Raw genomic sequence first — 17,138 nt, 5'->3', positions numbered from 1 at the left:
ATGCAAATATTTGGCACATCTCTATTGCCAGACCATGCCAACAAATTTTAGTGTTCTTTTTTCTAGTAAGGAAATAGAATCCTTACCGTCTTTACATTTAATCAGTTTAAAGAGCCAACTCCAGCAACTCCATGATATGGTTTAAATTTGTGTCCCCACCAAATCTCACGTCCAGTTGTAATCTCCAATGTTGGAGGTAGTGCCTGGTGGGAGATGATTGGATCATGGGGGTGGATCCTTCATGCACAGTTTAGTACCATCCCTTTGGTGCTATTCTCATGATAGTGAGTGAGTTCTTGTGTGATCTGGTTGTTTAAAAGTGTGTAGCCCCTCCCACTTCACTCTATTGCTCCCACTGCTGCCATGTAAGACATCTGCTCCTAATTTGCCTTCTGCCATAATTGGAAGTTTCCTGAGGCCACCATAGAAACAGAGCAGATGTCAGCATCAGGCTTCATGTATAGCCTGTGGAAACATGAGCCAATTAAACTTCTTTTCTTTATAAATTGCCCAGTCTTAAGTATTTTTTATAACAATTGGAGAACAGCCTAACACAGAAAATTGTTACTGAGGAGTCAGGTATTTCTATGAAGACACCTGAAAATTTGGAAGTAACTTTGGAACTGAGTAACAGGCAGAGGTTGGAAGAATTTGGGGGGCTTGGAGGAAGACAGAAAGATGAGGGCCAGTTTGGAATTTCTTAGAGACTGACTAAATGTTTGTGACCAAAATGCTAGTAGTGCTATGGACAGTGAAGTCCAGGCAGAGGAAGTCTCAGAAGGAAATGAGGAAGTTATTGGGAACTGTAACAAAGGTCACTTTTCTTATACCTTAACAAAGAACTTGGCTGCATTGTGCTGCTACCTTAGAATCTGTAGAACTTTGAACTTGAGAGAGATGATTTGGGGTAGCTGGTGGAAGAAATTTCTAAGCAGGAAAGCATTCAAGATGTGCCTTCACTGCTTCTAACAACCTATCTCATATGTATGAACAAAGATATGACCCAAAGTTGTAACTTATGTTTAAAGAGGAAGCAGAGTATAAAAGTTTGGAAAATTTGCAGCCTGGCCATGTGGTAGAAAAGAAAAGCCAATTTTCGGGGGAAGAATGCAAATAGGCCGCAGAAATTTGTAAAACTAAAAGAAAGGCAAGTAGTGATAGCATAGACAATCAGAGAAAAAACCTCAAAGGCATTTCAGGGGCATCCCCTCCTATCACAGGCCCAGAGGCCTAGGAGGATTGAATGGTTTTGTGGCTAGGCTCAGGACCCTGTTGCCCTTCACAGCCCCGAGACTCTGCTCCCTGAATCCCAGCTGCTCCAGTTCCAGCTGCAGCTCAAAGGGGTCCAGGTACAGCTTGTGCCACTGTTTCAGAGGGTGCAAACCATAAGTCTTTGGCAGCTTCCATGTGGTTTTAAGCCTATGGGTGTGCAGAGTGCAAGAGTTGAGGCTTGTGAGCCTCCACCTAGATTTCGGAGGATGTATGGAAAAGCCTAGGTGCCCAGGCAGAAGCCTACTATAGGGATGGAGCCCTGATGGAGAATCCTTACAAGAGCTGTGAGGAGGGGAAATGTAGGGTTGGAGCCCCCACACAGAGTCCCCACTGGGGTACTACCTAGTGCAGCTGTGAGAAGAGGGCCATCATCCTCCAGACCTTAGAATGATAGATCCACAGGCAGCTTGCAATCTGAGAATGAAAAATCTGCAGACATTCAGCATATCATGAGAGCAGCCACTGGGGACTAAACCATGCAAAATCATAGGGGTGGAACATCCAAGAACCCTGGGAGCCCACCCCTTGCATCAGTGTGCCCTGGATGTGGGACTTCGAGTCAAAGGAGATTATTTTAAAGCTTTAAAATTTAATGACTGCCCTACTAGGTTTTGGGTTTGCATAGGGCCTGTAGCCCATTTCTTTTTATGATTTCTCACTTTTAGAACAGGTGTATTTACCTAGTGCCTGTATCCTCATTATTTCTCGAAATTAACTAAATTGTTTTTTATTTTACAGGTTCCTAGGCAGGAGGAACTTCTCAGGTGAGACTTTGGGCTTTGACTTTTTCAGTTAATGCTAAAATGAATTAAGACTTTGGAGATTATTGTGAGACACGATTGTATTTTGCAATGTTAGAAGGACATGAGATTTGGAAAGGACCAGGGGCAGAATGAATGGTTTGGATCTGTGTCCCCACAAAATCTCATGACAAATTGTAATCCTCAATGTTGGAGGTGGGGCCTGGTGGGAGATGACTGGATCATGGGGGTGGATCCTTCATGAGTAGTTTAGCACCATCCCTTTGCAGCTGTTCTCTTGAGAGTGAGTGAGTTCTTCTGAGATCTAGTTATTTAAAAGAGTGTAGCACCTTACCCTGCTCTCTCTTGCTCCTTCCCCTGCCGTGTAAGACATTTGTTCCCCCTTTGACTTCTGCAATAATTGGAAGTTTCCTGAGGCCTCCCCAGAAGCTGAGTAGATGCCAATGTCTTGCTTCCTATATAGCCTATGGAGCTACAAGCCAATTAAACATCACTTCTTAATAAATTACCCAGTCTTAGGTCTTTGTTTGTTTGCTTGTTTGTTTTTGAGACAGAGTCTTGTTTTGTCACCCAAGCTGCAGTAAAGTGGTATGACCTTGACACTCTGTAACCTGCGCCTCCTGGGTTCAAGCAATTCTCTTGCCTTAGCCTCCTGAGTAGCTGGTTTCACCATGTTGGCCAGACTGGGTCTTGAACTCCTGACCTCAAATGATCCACCTGCCTCAGTCTCCCAAAGAGGTATTTCTTTATACCAGTGGGAGAACAGCCTAATACACCCACATAATCAATTCAATTTATTATTAAAATTAAGTTTCTGTAGAGTGACTCTTGGTACCAAAATCTGTATTAGTCAGGGTTCTCCAGAGAAACAGAACCAAGAGAATATCTGTCTATCTATCTAGATTTGGAAAAGAAGATAAAGAAATGAGTTAGGTTTCTCATAGGTGTTGACTCACATAATCAAGGAGGCTGATATTATGGAGAGCCTCCATAATATGGAGAACTCCTATATCCACTTTCTGCAAGTTGGAGACCTAAGAAAGCTGATAGTGTAGTTCAAAGACTTGAGAGCTGGAAAGCCAGTGGTGCAGATTCTATGCTGAGTCTGAAGTCCTGAGAACTAAGAGCATTGAAATCAGAGGAAGATCAATGTCCTAGCTCAAGCAGACAGGCAAAGAGCGAATTCAACCTTCCTCTGCCATTTTGTTCTATTTAAGCCCTCAGTGGATTGGACAATGCGCATCCACACTGGGGAGAGTAATTTGCTTTACTCAATTCACCAATTCAAATGCTGATCTCTTCCAGAATCACCCTCACAAACATGCCAAGAAAAAATGTTTAGCCCAATATTGGGGCACCTCTTGGCCCAGTCAAGTTGACACATAAAAGTAGCCATCATAGAAATTGTACAAAATGTATTCTCAGATCATGGTAAAATTCAACTAGAATTTAATAACAGAAAAATAGATGAAATATCCCCCAAATGCTTTGAAATTAAATAACATGCTTCTAAATAACACATGAGTCAAGCATTCTCATGAAAAGTTTTCAAAATTTGTAAGTAAATAAAAAATAAAAATGCAATTTATAAAAATATGTGGGATATAGTAAAAGCAGAGCTGATAAGCAGACTTTATAAGGTTAAATGCATATATTAGATTTAAAAACATCTAAAATAATAAGCTTCTACCTTAGGTATGTAAAAAAAGGAATAAGTCCAAAGAAAGTAGAATGAAATAAATACTAAAATTAGAGCAGAAGTTAATGAAATTGAACACAGAAAAAGAATAGAAAAAAATCAACATTAACAAAAGCTGGATCTGTGTCTCAAGTCTGTGACCTTGTGCTTCTCTGAAAAGATCAATATCACTGAAAAAGTCAAACTAACAAGAAAAAAAGAGTGGAGATAAAAACCAATATTGTGACCAGGTGCAGTGGTTCAGTCTGTAATCTCAGCATTTTGGGAAGCTGAGGCAGGTGGATCACCTGAGGTCAGGAGTTCAAGACCAGCCTGTCCAACATGATGAAACACCGTCCCTACTAAAAATACAAAAATTAGCTAAGCATGGTGTGCACACCTATAATCCCAGCTACTAGTGGGAGCTAAGTCAGGAGAATTGCTTGAATCTGCATCTCTTGAATCTGGGAGGCACAGGCTGCAGTGAGCTGAGATCATGCCACTACATTCCAGCCTGGGCAGCAGAGTGCAACTCTGTATCAAAACAAAACAAAACAAAAAAGCAAAAACCAATGACCAATATTGTAAATAAAAGAAGAGTAAACAATGCTGATGTCATGGTTGTTAAAAAGATGACAAAGAATACTGTGAACAACTCTATGTTCCCCAACTCTATGTTCCTCAATAATTTAGATAAAATGAAAAAATTTCTTGAAAAATACAAATATGGAAAACTCCCACAGGGAGAAATAGGCTACAAGTAGACCAATAGCTACCAAAGAAATTGAATCAAAAATTAATACCCTTCCAAAAAAAGAAATGAGCAGGCCAAAATAGTTTACTGGTGAATTTTCCTAAACATTCCAGGAAGCAATGATATCAATTCTCAACCATCTCTTTTAGAAAATAGGAGCAGAAGAAAAACTTTCTAACTCACCATCCAGGGCCAGCATTGCCCAATATCAAACCCAATAAAGATATTAGAAGGACAGAAAAATACAGAATATTATCTTTCATGAACATAGATGCAATTATGCTTTTTAACATTGTGAATTATGATGATAAGCTTTCTGACTTATTCTTGTATTCTTGAATAACTAACTCTTACGTAACAATTTTCTTAAATATTCTTTGCATTCAGTAAGAAAATATGCCATGTAACATTTTTGTATCTATGTTGATAGTGAAATAAACTCTAAACACTTTTTAGTTGCCTATATTTTTTGTAATATGATTAAACTAATTTCACATAATGAGTTGAATGGTTTATATTTAATGAAGAAAAATATGTAATACAGTTGTACACCTAAAGGTTTTGGTGATGACTTTTAGGAAAAAAGAAATGTAAAAGAATGTCCTAATCTCCATTAAGACTATGTTCCAAAATTTATAGCAATCATTATACTTGACATATAAAATCTTGATGAATTTTATTTAAATTGGGACAAAATCATATGCCCCAGACCTGCACAACCATTTATTATTCTGGTGCTAGTGACAGAACTCAACTCAAATAGGATGCTTGATTCTGAAACATAGAGAGACATAAATTATAAACAAAAAGAAACAATAAGTATAAATATTGAAAGGGAAGAGATAATACAGAAAAAATATATCAGAACAATAAGAGAAATTGTTAAGAATTAGCAATATAGTCCAGGCACGGTGGCTCATGCCTGTAATCCCTGCACTTTGGGAGGCTAAGGCAGGGGGATCACGAGATCAAGAAATCGAGACCATCCTAGCCAACATGGTGAAACTCTGTCTCTACTAAAAACACAGAAATTAGCCAGGCATGGTGGTGCATGCCTGTAATCCCAGCTACTTGGGAGGCTGAGGCAGGAGAACTGCTTGAACCCGGGAGGCAGAGGTTGCAGTGAGCTGAGATCACACCGCCACACTCCAGCCTGGTGACAGAGGGACACTTTGTCAAAAAAAAAAAAAAAATAGCAGTATAAAATCAACTTACAAAAAGACATAGTTTTAGTATAACAGCATTAGCCAACTATAAATTATAATCTAAATAAGATATCATTCACAACTGCAGCAAAGATCACAAAAGATCTAGGGATTGACTAACATTAAAAGATTCTTGCATACATAATTTTATGCATTAATAAAAGATAGAGAAGATCTGGATACAGCATATGCACATGTTCTTATACGGAAAACAATTGTAATCATATGGATTTTTCTCAAATTAACATAAAAATTTGAATATAATACAAATAAAAATTTCAGTGCAACATTTTTGGAAGAATATGATAAATTTACTTTAGAATCAATATGAAAGAGTAAAGATTTGTAATTAACAAAATCATTTATAAAAAATGATAAAGAGTAATTTGTCATAAACATCCTAGTATTTACTAAAATGCCTTAATAATAAAAACATTGTTGCACTAGAAGATAAAGGGATAAGTGGAACAATTTAAGAGGATGGCAACCCCAGAAACAAATATATTGTATGTATTACATATATATATTATAACAAATGAGTTCTATTAATCAGTAAGGAAGGTTGGGTGATATAACAGATATTTTGCAAAAATTGGTTCCCTACTTTACAACACATAAATATTAGGCACAATAAGTAACTAAAATGTAAAATATAGAAATGTAATGGTAAAAATTGAAAAATTAAAACCGTTTAGAAAAAAAGTTAGAACAATATATTTTTTGGACGATATCACTTCAAGAATTCTTAAGTGGGATCTCAGAAGCATGGACTATAAGGAAAGAAACAGAGAAAGAGACAAACAAATGAACACAAAGAGAGACAGAGAAACTGAGGTGTGGGTAGGGACAGGGAGAAAGAGACTTGTTTACATCAAAATAATTTATTTCTGTTTACTAAAGGAAACCTTGAATAAAGTTAATGCGTAGACAACAGTGTATGTTGTGCACAAAATTGACAAAAGAGATAAAGAATTTCTGCAAATCAACATGAAAAAATACACCTCAGTGAAATAATTGGGCAAAGTATAAAATATACAAAAAATAATTTATATAAGAAGAAACTCAAATAGCTTATATGTTAGTAAAATATTCAGTGTTATTAAAAGTAAGAAAAATGTGATAACATTAACATAACAATAAAATATCATGTTATATTAGAAAACTACATACTACCTAGCATTGGCAGTGTTATGGACCTCCCCTCCAGTACCAGGCGAAATGCAGACTGATGCATCGATTAGACAAAAAGAGGAAGCACTCTTGAAGAACTCAATATAGACAGAATCAGAAATCCAGCAATTCTGCTGCTGAATGTAAACCTTACAGAAATTCTTACATATATATTTACATACATGCAGAGACAAGTTTGAAGATATTTATTGGTGTTAGTGGTTGCAAGCATTTGGAGGGTTAAACCTATGCACCCATCATAAGGTAAGTGGATGTGTAAAATGTAGCAATGCAAACTAGAGTGGAATTCATGTACAGATAGCAACAAGGATAGAATTTAAATAAAAATAAAGTGTTGAGTGAGAACAAGTAAGAAATATAATAATATTCTTATGTAAATAAAATTTATGCAAATAGAATAATTTACAATTTGCAGGAATGCATACCATTTCAATTTGATAATTTTACAAAATGGAGCCAGAAGCAAATTATAAGTATTTATTCTTTGCTGTAAGATATAATCTCAAAAAAATAGAAGTGAGGCAGAGAAGCAAGGGATGCTAAAACAGAGTGAGGCATTCCTGTTCTGGCTACCTCTTCATGATGAGTTACAAAAAGGCACAATTTTTCTCTCGTGTGTCTTGTGTATGTCCTTGGTCAGGCATTTCTGGACAGATGCCATGCAAAAACTATGCTTTGGAAAAGTCAATAGGACTTTGGAATGGAGACAGAATTAGTTGCATAGGTTGTTCACATCTCCTGTCTTGATTGGTCAAAATTTTTCTCACGGGGAATTAACTGTACCTCACTTTAAAGTTGAGGAAGGGAATTGGTCCCCGGAAAAGACAGATGACATGCCTTATGGTGTGGTACATTGTGTTGTGCTGGGAGAATTTAAAACTCTTAAATGGAATCACTGGCTATAGCATTGACTGAGGTTGAAGAAGTGGGCAGATTCAAGGAAGAAGTGACTGTGAGGAGATATATGTCATAGTTGGCACACATGCAAACAAAAAGATACATATTCAACATATTAAAATGGCTGATCATGCTGAGTAGGCAAGAAGGAGTGGGGAAAGTGGAAAAAAGGGAATAAGTAAAACAAGGGTGTTTGGTAGGAACAAGAGTGGTAATGGGTCATGAACTAGAGTATAATTCAATTTATCTCTGATATAGTTTGGATCTGTGTCCCTGCCCAAATCTCATGCTGAATTGTAGTACCCAGTGTTGGAGGTGGGGGGTCTGGTGGGAGGTAATTGGCTAATGGGGGTAGATTTCTCATGAATGGTTTAGCACCACCCCCTTGGTGCTGTCCTTGTAATAGTGAGTGAATTTTCCTAATATCTGGCTATTTAAAAGTGTGTAACACCTCAGGCTCTCTCTTGCTCCTGCTCTGGCCATGTGACATGTTTGCTTCCCCTTCACTTTCCACCATGATTGTAAGTTTCCTGAGGACTACCCAGAAGACAAGCAGATGCCAGCATCGTGCTTCCTGTAGAGCTTGCAGAACCATAAGCAAATTAAACCTTTTTAAAAAATAAATCATCCAGTCTCAGGTATTTCTTTATAGCAATGTGAGAATGGACTAATACAATCTCCTTCCTGTAAAACTAGAAAGAAAGGAAAGTAAAGAAAACCCAATAGATTGTGTCTTAGCAGCAAACAAATGTGGTATAAACTCCCAAATGTGAAGACCCTTTATGTGTTGAATTAATCAATAACCACAAGACTGCATATTATGAAAGAAGATATGCTAGTTGTTTCTTTTCAATGCTGAAAATGAGATCAATATTGGTTTTGTTCAATTAAAATGAGGGATAGCCTTTCCGCGCTACCTACAGAGGGGTCCATATGGCGTCGTTCTGGATTCCCATCGTCGTTCTGGATTCCCATCGTAACTTAAAGGGAAACTTTTCACAATGTCCAGAGCCCTTGATGTCCTGCAAATGAAGGAGGAAGATGTCCTTAAGTTCCTTGCAGCAGGAACCCACTTAGGTGGCACCAATCTTGACTTCCAGATGGAAGAGTACATCTATAAAAGGAAAAGTGATGGCATCTACATCATAAATCTGAAGAGGACCTGGGAGAAGCTTCTGCTGGCGGCCCGTGCCATTGTTGCCATTGAAAACCCTGCTGATGTCAGTGTTATATCCTCCAGGAATACTGGCCAGAGGGCCGTGCTGAAGTTTGCTGCTGCCACTGGAGCCACTCCAATTGCTGGCCGCTTCACTCCTGGGACCTTCACTAACCAGATTCAGGCAGCCTTCCGGGAGCCACGGCTTCTTGTAGTTACTGACCCCAGGGCTGACCACCAGCCTCTTACGGAGGCATCTTATGTTAACCCACCTACCATTGCTCTGTGTAACACAGATTCTCCTCTGCGCTATGTGGACATTGCCATCTCATGCAACAACAAGGGAGCTCACTCAGTGGGTGTGATGTGGTGGATGCTGGCTCGGGAAGTTCTGCGCATGCGTGGCACTGTTTCCCGTGAACACCCGTGGGAGGTCATGCCTGATCTCTACTTCTACAGAGATCCTGAAGAGTTTGAAAAAGAAGAGCAGGCTGCTGCTGAAAAGGCAGTGACCAAGGAGGAATTTCAAGGTGAATGGACTGCTCCAGCTCCTGAGTTCACTGCTACTCAGCCTGAGGTTGCAGACTGGTCTGAAGGTGTACAGGTGCCCTCTGTGCCGATTCAGCAGTTCCCTACTGAAGACTGGAGTGCTCAGCCTGCCACGGAAGACTGGTCTGCAGCTCCCACTGCTCAGGCCACTGAATGGGTAGGAGCAACCACTGAATGGTCTTAAGCTGTTCTTGCACGGGCTCTTAAGCAACATGGAAAAATGGTTGATGGAAAATAAACATCAGTTTCTAAAAAAAAAAAAAGAGGGATAAAATTATATGATAAAAGTTACATTTCTTATATTACAAATATTATTAAGAGTACTAAGGAAGACTAGGCAGGATTAGTTGAGTCCATGAAACTCAATAAAGAGAAATTGTTTGCTAATATCTTGCTAAAGGTGTTTAATTAATGCAAATCAAAACTACAATGAGATACTATCTCACACCAGTCAGAATGGCTATTACTAAAAAGTCAGAAAATAACAGACGTTGGCTAGGCTGCAGAGAAAAGGAAACATTTATACACGGTAGGAATGTAAATTAGTTCAGCTACTGTGGAAGGCATTTTGGAGATTTCTCAATGAACTAAAAATAGAATTACCATTTGATCCAGCAATCTCATTATTGGGTATAAACCCCCCTACCTCCAAAAAATAAATCACTCCACCAAAGACACCTGTGTTCGCATGTTCATCACCGCACAATTCACAATAGCAAACACATGACATCAATCTAGGTGCCAATTTGCTGTGGATTGGATAAACAAAATATGGCATTTTTACACCGTGGATTACCGCACAGCCACAAAAAAGAACTAAATCGTGTCTGTTTCAGCAATATGACTGCAGATGGAAGACAATATCCTAAGCAAATTAATGCAGAAACAGAAAATTAAATACTGCATGTTCTCACTAATAAATGAGAGCTAAACACTGGGTACTCATGGACATAAATATGGGAACCAATAGACACTGAGGACAACAAAAGGGGGAAAAGAGAGAGGTAGGGAGGAGTTGAAAAACTACCAATTGGGTACTATGTTCATTACCTGGGTGAGGGGTTCAATCGCACCTCAAACCTCAGCACCATGCAATATACCCTTTTAATGAACCTGTACATATACCCCCTGAATCTAAAATAAAAGTTGAGAAAAAAAAGAAAGAAATTGCTTATAAACCATAAATCCCCCAGGACTTGAATAGAGAAAGAACTGTCTCTATAAAAGAGTAATGTTTAATATTTGTTAGGTCCCTTTTGTCTGCAAGTGACAGAAACCCAACTCAAACAAGATGTAAGTCAACAACAAGGGAATAGGCAAGAGATATTTACGGTCATACCTTATAAATTAAGCAGTGCAGTTGGTCTCAAACAGTGCAATTGAATCCATAGTCTCAAACAATCTCATGACTTTGTGGCTTGTCTTCATATTCCTTTTCTCCTTTCTGGCTTCTCATCTGTAATTGTGTTGACTGGCCTTTCTCTCCAGCTCTTCTATCTAGTCAATGGCCATTGTTGCTGGCATCTTGAGTTTATGTTCAATAAAAGTCAACATAAAAGACAGAAAAACGATGCCTCTACCTCAAATTCAGGAAATTCCAGAGAACTCTGAGTAGCCAAGCCAGGATCTCATGTCCAGCTTTGTATCCACGGAGAGTGGGATTTTCAGGCATGTTAGAAACACTTGGAGTGTTGAGGGGTGAAAGCAAGTCTTCGAAAGAAGCCTCATGCACTGTAAGCAGAAGGCGAAATATAAAACTGACTTGATTAATTAAAAGTTCCTAATGTTTGCAAATGCTTAACGAATATTAATTCCTGGGATTTTAGAAAAAGAAATCAAAATTCCAGGAATTGCTTAAAGATTCTCTAAAAACATAAAGTATTTTCTATTCTCTTAATATTTTATGTATATAGCTAAGTAATGATGAATGATCATAATAATACAGAATGAACCCTTTTTCTTTGCTAAGAAGTTTTACGGTTTTTTCTGTTAAACAATATTAATATACGCGTGATTTATTTTTGTTGTATGATTTATTTTTGTTATAAATTCATAAATTTTGACAAGATTATGAATGTCAATATCATGTATAATCTATACCTAATATCAGTATTTTATAATAGAGAATATTAAAAAGAGATATAACTATAAGATGTCCACTAAAATTATTTTAAAATTTGAAAGATAATCATGCCACAAAAATTACCATTCTTAAAATAAAATTTTAAGATACCCAAAGCATCTGTTGTCCTATCCTGTAGTTTTTACATGACAAAAATGTGAGATGTAGAAAACATCCTTTCATTTTGAAATGAAAGTGGTTGAATAATATTGAGTGTGTCTAAAAGCACTTTAATGTAGGGTCTTAGGATACAAGTTGTTTTATATGAACTCCTTTTCTTTTTAATGATTAAACTATTTTGGCTGTTTGCCCTGGTTTTGATTTTTGCTTTGTTATCAATATTGTTGTTGCTCTTACAGATTTTTGATCTATCATGTTCATGTCTACCCAATGCTTTTCTTCTATTAATGTGTGTTTTAAAATCCTGTATCTTAGCAAATATTCAAAATTGTAACATGGCAAGTGAACATTTTTGGGTGGTATTCAGATAACACAATATTAGTATTTCTTTGCAAGGATAACAGCACTGAACATCATTGTGTGTCACATTGTAAATATGGGAACTTATTTTGCTTTCAAACTTGTTAATTGCTGGAATGCCATTTATAGGATGAGTATAAAGCATACTATGAGTATAAATGTATTAAAATGTATTTTATTTGCAAGAATGAATGAGTCACTGTTAGCGGATAGGGCTACAGTGAACACTTATATTATGCCACAGGCCACAGTTGAGATTGACTGACTACACTGTGATCACTTCTTGCCTACTTGCCTCTGTTCTGATTTCTAGAAATGCTAGCCGTAACCATGTACTCCACCTGCCAGCCTGTTTTGCTCTGCTTTCAATTTGACATGAGCGGATTCTTTCAAAGCTTTACATTTCTATGTTAATAGTTTAGTTTTAATTCTCACAGGATAATTACATTTTCTAATTTCTCATTTCTTAATTTATTTTTCTCAGAATTAGAATTAGGAAAAAGTATATTTGCCAAAGAATATGGAGAAGAGGTCTCTGTATGCATACTGTAAATTCTCCTGAATGCCTTAAATACTTGGTCTCAAACAGAAAACTTGATTCTGGATCATGGAATCACTTTCTTGATATTACAGAAAGAGACTAAGTTCACATACACACACACACACACACACACACACATACACACACACACACACACCTGGTTGTTCTCCCTCTTTTTTCCCGTAATAACAAATTCCTATAATTCCAACTGCCATTATTGAGGGCAGAGGTGCTGTTCAGGGTAGCATAAGGTCAACAAGGAAAATTCATTCAATGCATGAATATTGTGGTCCTAATGATAAAATGAAGTATATATTTGACATTATTCTACATTCAAAATTATCTCTGCTTAAACAGTGTAAATGTGAAAATTGGGTTTTAAAAGATATGGAAACAAAAATAGAACTAAGGGCAAATTTAAAATAGAATAATATATTACTACCTCATTTGTTTTCTCCTTTCTTTTCTTTTTTAATACTAGAAAATGGCAGATCCTAAATGCCTTGACTGGAACAGTTCTTCTAACTTGTTATGATAATACATTTTTTTTCTGGTAGTTGTTTAAATCACTCCTTCCTCTAAGCATTAATTATCATTCTAGGGAAATTTTGCGACTATACACCTATTATGAGTTTTATGTTTGATTTTTTTTTTTTTTTTTTGCCCTTCCAGATGACACTTGCTCTGTGATAACTTTCTTATATGCAAAAATTAAATAATTTTTTAAAAAATACAGAAGCCTTTTTCCTTTCCAAACACACATCTAAATATCTACAACGCCAAATTAGGATATGGTTACCTGGGTAAATAAGATTCCACAGAGAAAGTAATACCTATCCTCTTGATTCTATTTTCTTGATTTTTTTTTTTTTTTTGCTTGATCAATAGTTAATTACTTTTTTATCTTTTCTGGAACACGGGCATTCCCAATAGGCCAAATATTTTATAATTCTTATTCCGTAGGTCAACCCACGTGCTTTCTTCCCGTTGAGTTAAACTGGTGTATGGGACACAGGCTGAAGGCACACAATGTTACAGCAGACTGAAAGGTTATATAATCAATCAACAGGTCATTGGAAAAAGTCAGTAATACTATAATTAATAAAAAGCAAATTTTCTTTTGGTATCAGAAATAAAGATCCTCAATGAAGAATGAATGAAGCTGAAGTTTGCTCTTCTAGTTCACACATTCCAGGAGGTGCCTGACCTTCAGAAATTGTACATTGCCTCAGACAATGCATGAATATTTTAATTTCCTAGAATTGCAGTGGAGCTATGCAGCTGGTAGGTTCACCTGTGTACTTGGATTTATTAAAACCCTGTATTTCATGCATGCCTTTTCTTTCTTTTGATTAAAATAATTTAAGAGGTGGAAAATAACTACTTAAAAATAAATAAAATGGTGGGTTTGTTCATAATCCTCGATTTCTGGTATCATTAATTGAAAACAATTCCAAATAGCTAAAACGGTGCCCCGCAGTGTGGGTCCAGAGTCAGCCAATGACTCATCTCTACCTCCCTGAGATAAATAAATGTTGGAGACTGAGGAGAGGGGACTGAGAAAGTGAGGAGCATGTTTCTCCATTATTATTCTTTGATGTTTGCTTCATAGAATCATATGTTGCAAGATTGTATATTAAGCTTTATACAGTGTAACTTTTTATTTCCAACTACAATAGCTAACTTTAAATTAACTAAGAGTACATAAGAATACTTTGGAGTGAAAGTCTGAAAGATCACTATGGTCAGGCAGATTAGCACTGCATATGTAAAACTGGAAGTGGATCTTGTTCTAGCCCACCAATTCTCAATAAACAGTCTATGGAGATGGGGCAGAATGATTAGGGATGATTTTAGCACACATATTCAGTAAAAAACAAGGCAAATGAAAGGAAAGTGCTTCTGCAATCACAGTAACAGTAAGAGAGAAATCAATTTTTCTGAGTCTAGGATTCTTCTTATATAAAACAACATATTGAATTTGTAAGTATTTCATAAATGATAAGAGTTTTATAAGGAGGAGTAAAGGACAGTGATCCCAGAAAAAGAAAGAAAATGAAGTAAACCCTACTATTGTCTCAGCTTACTGACTTCATAGAGATGCCAGAATGTAGTACAGGAAAAGAAAATGTGGGTAAAGCCTAGTGGATTCACTAAGTCAAGACACAGTTGAAAATTCAGTGAGACAAAATTGCTTATAGTTCACAGGACAAAGTACCGGGGAAGAGAGAGCTACACAAAGAGAAAACTCTGGTGATCTACATAAGGTCCCTGTTGGGTATGCCATAAAGTACTGATTAGCACATATATCATATGCGTGAGGAAAACACTCAGGGCCAGGGGAAGAACCACCCTAAAGGATTAGAGGGAATCAGTACTTGGTGTTCACATTGAGCAGTTAATAACACCAGTTTCCCAGCCAGACTGGAAAACATCAAAATGTATGGGGCACTGGGTGGAGCACTCAGAAAGATTCTGCTTTAGTATTGAGGGAAAAGGAGAAAACTAGTAATGTCTAGTGAATCAGTTTTGAAGGATCAAAGTCTTTCCAAGTAATTTAAAACAAAGCTCAAGAATAGTTAAAGGAATGTAAAAGCTCCAGTATGCAAGAAGGTAAAATCCACAGAGTATGGCATCAATCAAAAATTATGGCACCATACAAACAAACAAGAAATTATAATCTACAACGAAGAGCACAATTACCCCCATTAAAACTGATCCAGAACTCAGGTTGATGTTAGAAATAGTAGAAAACGACAACAAAATAATTGGCAAAATTGTTCTCTGTGTGTTCAAAGAATTAAGTGGAAACACGGAAGATATTTTAAAATGACCCAGTTTGAACTTGAGAGGTGAAAATTAAAATGTGTAAGGTGAGACGTTTTCTGAATGAGATCAATGGCTGATTAGACACTCTGGAAAAAAAAAAAAAAGATTAATGAGATTAATGAGCCTGAAGACAAGACATAGCAATATAAACTGTTCAAAATGAAGTACAGAATAATTTTTTTAAATAACAAAAAATGAAAAAAGTATCAGTGACATCTGGGACAATTTCAAGCATTCAGTACATGCATAATTGAAATCATTGTGGATTCCAAATAAAAATACAAAAATATCTGAGAAATAATTTCCAATTTTCCTCCCAATTGTATTGAAACTATAAGAACATAGATTCAATAAACTCAATGATACCCTAGCACAATAAATACGAGAATATCTATGCCAATACACATTAAATATTATTATTCAAGACTAGTGTGTTAGTCTGTTCTACATAAGTATAAAGGAATACATGAGACTGTGTAATTTTATTTATTTTTTTCTTTTTTACTCTGTTGCTGGAGTGCAGTGGAATGACCTGAGCTCATGGCAGCCTCCACCTCCCCAATTCAAGTAATTCTCCTGCCTCCTGAGTAGCTGGGACTACAGTGATGCACAACCATGCCAGGCTAATTTTTGTATTTTTAGTAGAGACTGGGTTTCACCATGTTGGCCAGGCTGCTCTTGAACTCCTTACCTCGGGCAATCTGCCTGCTTTGACCTCCCATCGTGCTGGGATTACAGGTGTGAGCCACTGTGCCCGGCCTGAGTATTCTATAAAGAAAAGAGATTATGTGCCACGTGGTTCTGCAGGCTGCACAAGGATGGTGTCAGCATCTGCTCAGCTCCCAGGGAGGCTTCAGGAAGCTTATAATCATAGTGGAAGGAAAAGTGAGAGCTGACATATCACATGGTGAGAGGGAGCAAAAGAGAGAGGGAGGAGGTGCCAGGCTCTTTTAAACCAGATGTTACGTGAGCTCTTAGAGTGAGAATTCACTCATTACTGTGAGGAAAGCACCAAGTCATTCATGAGGGATCCATCCCCATGACCCAAACACCATAAACTAGGCCCTCCTTCAACATTACATGTCACATTTCAACATGAGATTTGGAGGAGACAGAACATGCAAACCATATCAACTCATTATAAAGAGAAAATCTTAAAAGCAACCAGAGACAAAATGACACACTGTTGGTATATGTTCAAGATAAGAATGACAGAAAATCTCTCATCAGAATAAAAAGTTATAAGACAGGAAGGCAATATTTTTAAAGTACTGGAAACAAAAAGAAAGAAGCAAACAAAAGCCTTTTATTAACTTACAGTTTTATATCAAGAAAAGATATGAAAAAATTAAGTCAAAAGAAAGACATTTTCCACATACACAAAAAGTAAAATAACTCAGTCTCAGATGTGCACTACAAAAATTAGTAAAGAATACCTTTCAGGCAGAAAGAAAAATGAGGCAATACAGCAATGTGGAACTACAAAACGGAATTATATGAATTGGATTTGGTAACTACCTGGTTAAATACACATAATTTTATTGTTATTTAAATATATTAAAGATACAGCTGTTTAAATATAAATAATGAAAACATAATGTGGAGTTCATAGTATAAAGCTTATGATACAAGTAAAAGTAAAATATTTGAAAACAATAGCATGAAATCATAGAAGGGAGAAATAGAACTATATTTTTGTATAG

At 36.8% G+C, this 17,138-nt stretch overlaps 1 protein-coding gene across 1 annotated transcript; it reads left to right on the top strand.

The window, feature by feature from the left end:
* The first annotated feature begins 8,720 nt into the window (after positions 1-8,720).
* LOC117094683 (40S ribosomal protein SA-like) lies at positions 8,721-9,726 on the top strand. The gene has a single exon (XM_033230765.1). The coding sequence runs from the start codon at positions 8,760-8,762 to the stop codon at positions 9,645-9,647; it is 888 nt and encodes a 295-aa protein (XP_033086656.1). The 5' UTR covers positions 8,721-8,759; the 3' UTR covers positions 9,648-9,726.
* Positions 9,727-17,138: the final 7,412 nt, after the last annotated feature.

This window comes from Trachypithecus francoisi, unplaced genomic scaffold, assembly GCF_009764315.1.
Source record: "Trachypithecus francoisi isolate TF-2019V2 unplaced genomic scaffold, Tfra_2.0 Contig01440, whole genome shotgun sequence".
Lineage (NCBI taxonomy): Eukaryota > Metazoa > Chordata > Mammalia > Primates > Cercopithecidae > Trachypithecus > Trachypithecus francoisi.
The sequence above is the reverse complement of the archived record's forward strand: the minus strand, read 5'-3'. Positions and strand labels throughout refer to the sequence as shown.

Bases quoted from the DNA above. Each gene is read 5' to 3' on its own strand.
- LOC117094683 (XM_033230765.1), top strand. From the start codon at position 8,760: ATGTCCAGAGCCCTTGATGTCCTGCAAATGAAGGAGGAAGATGTCCTT.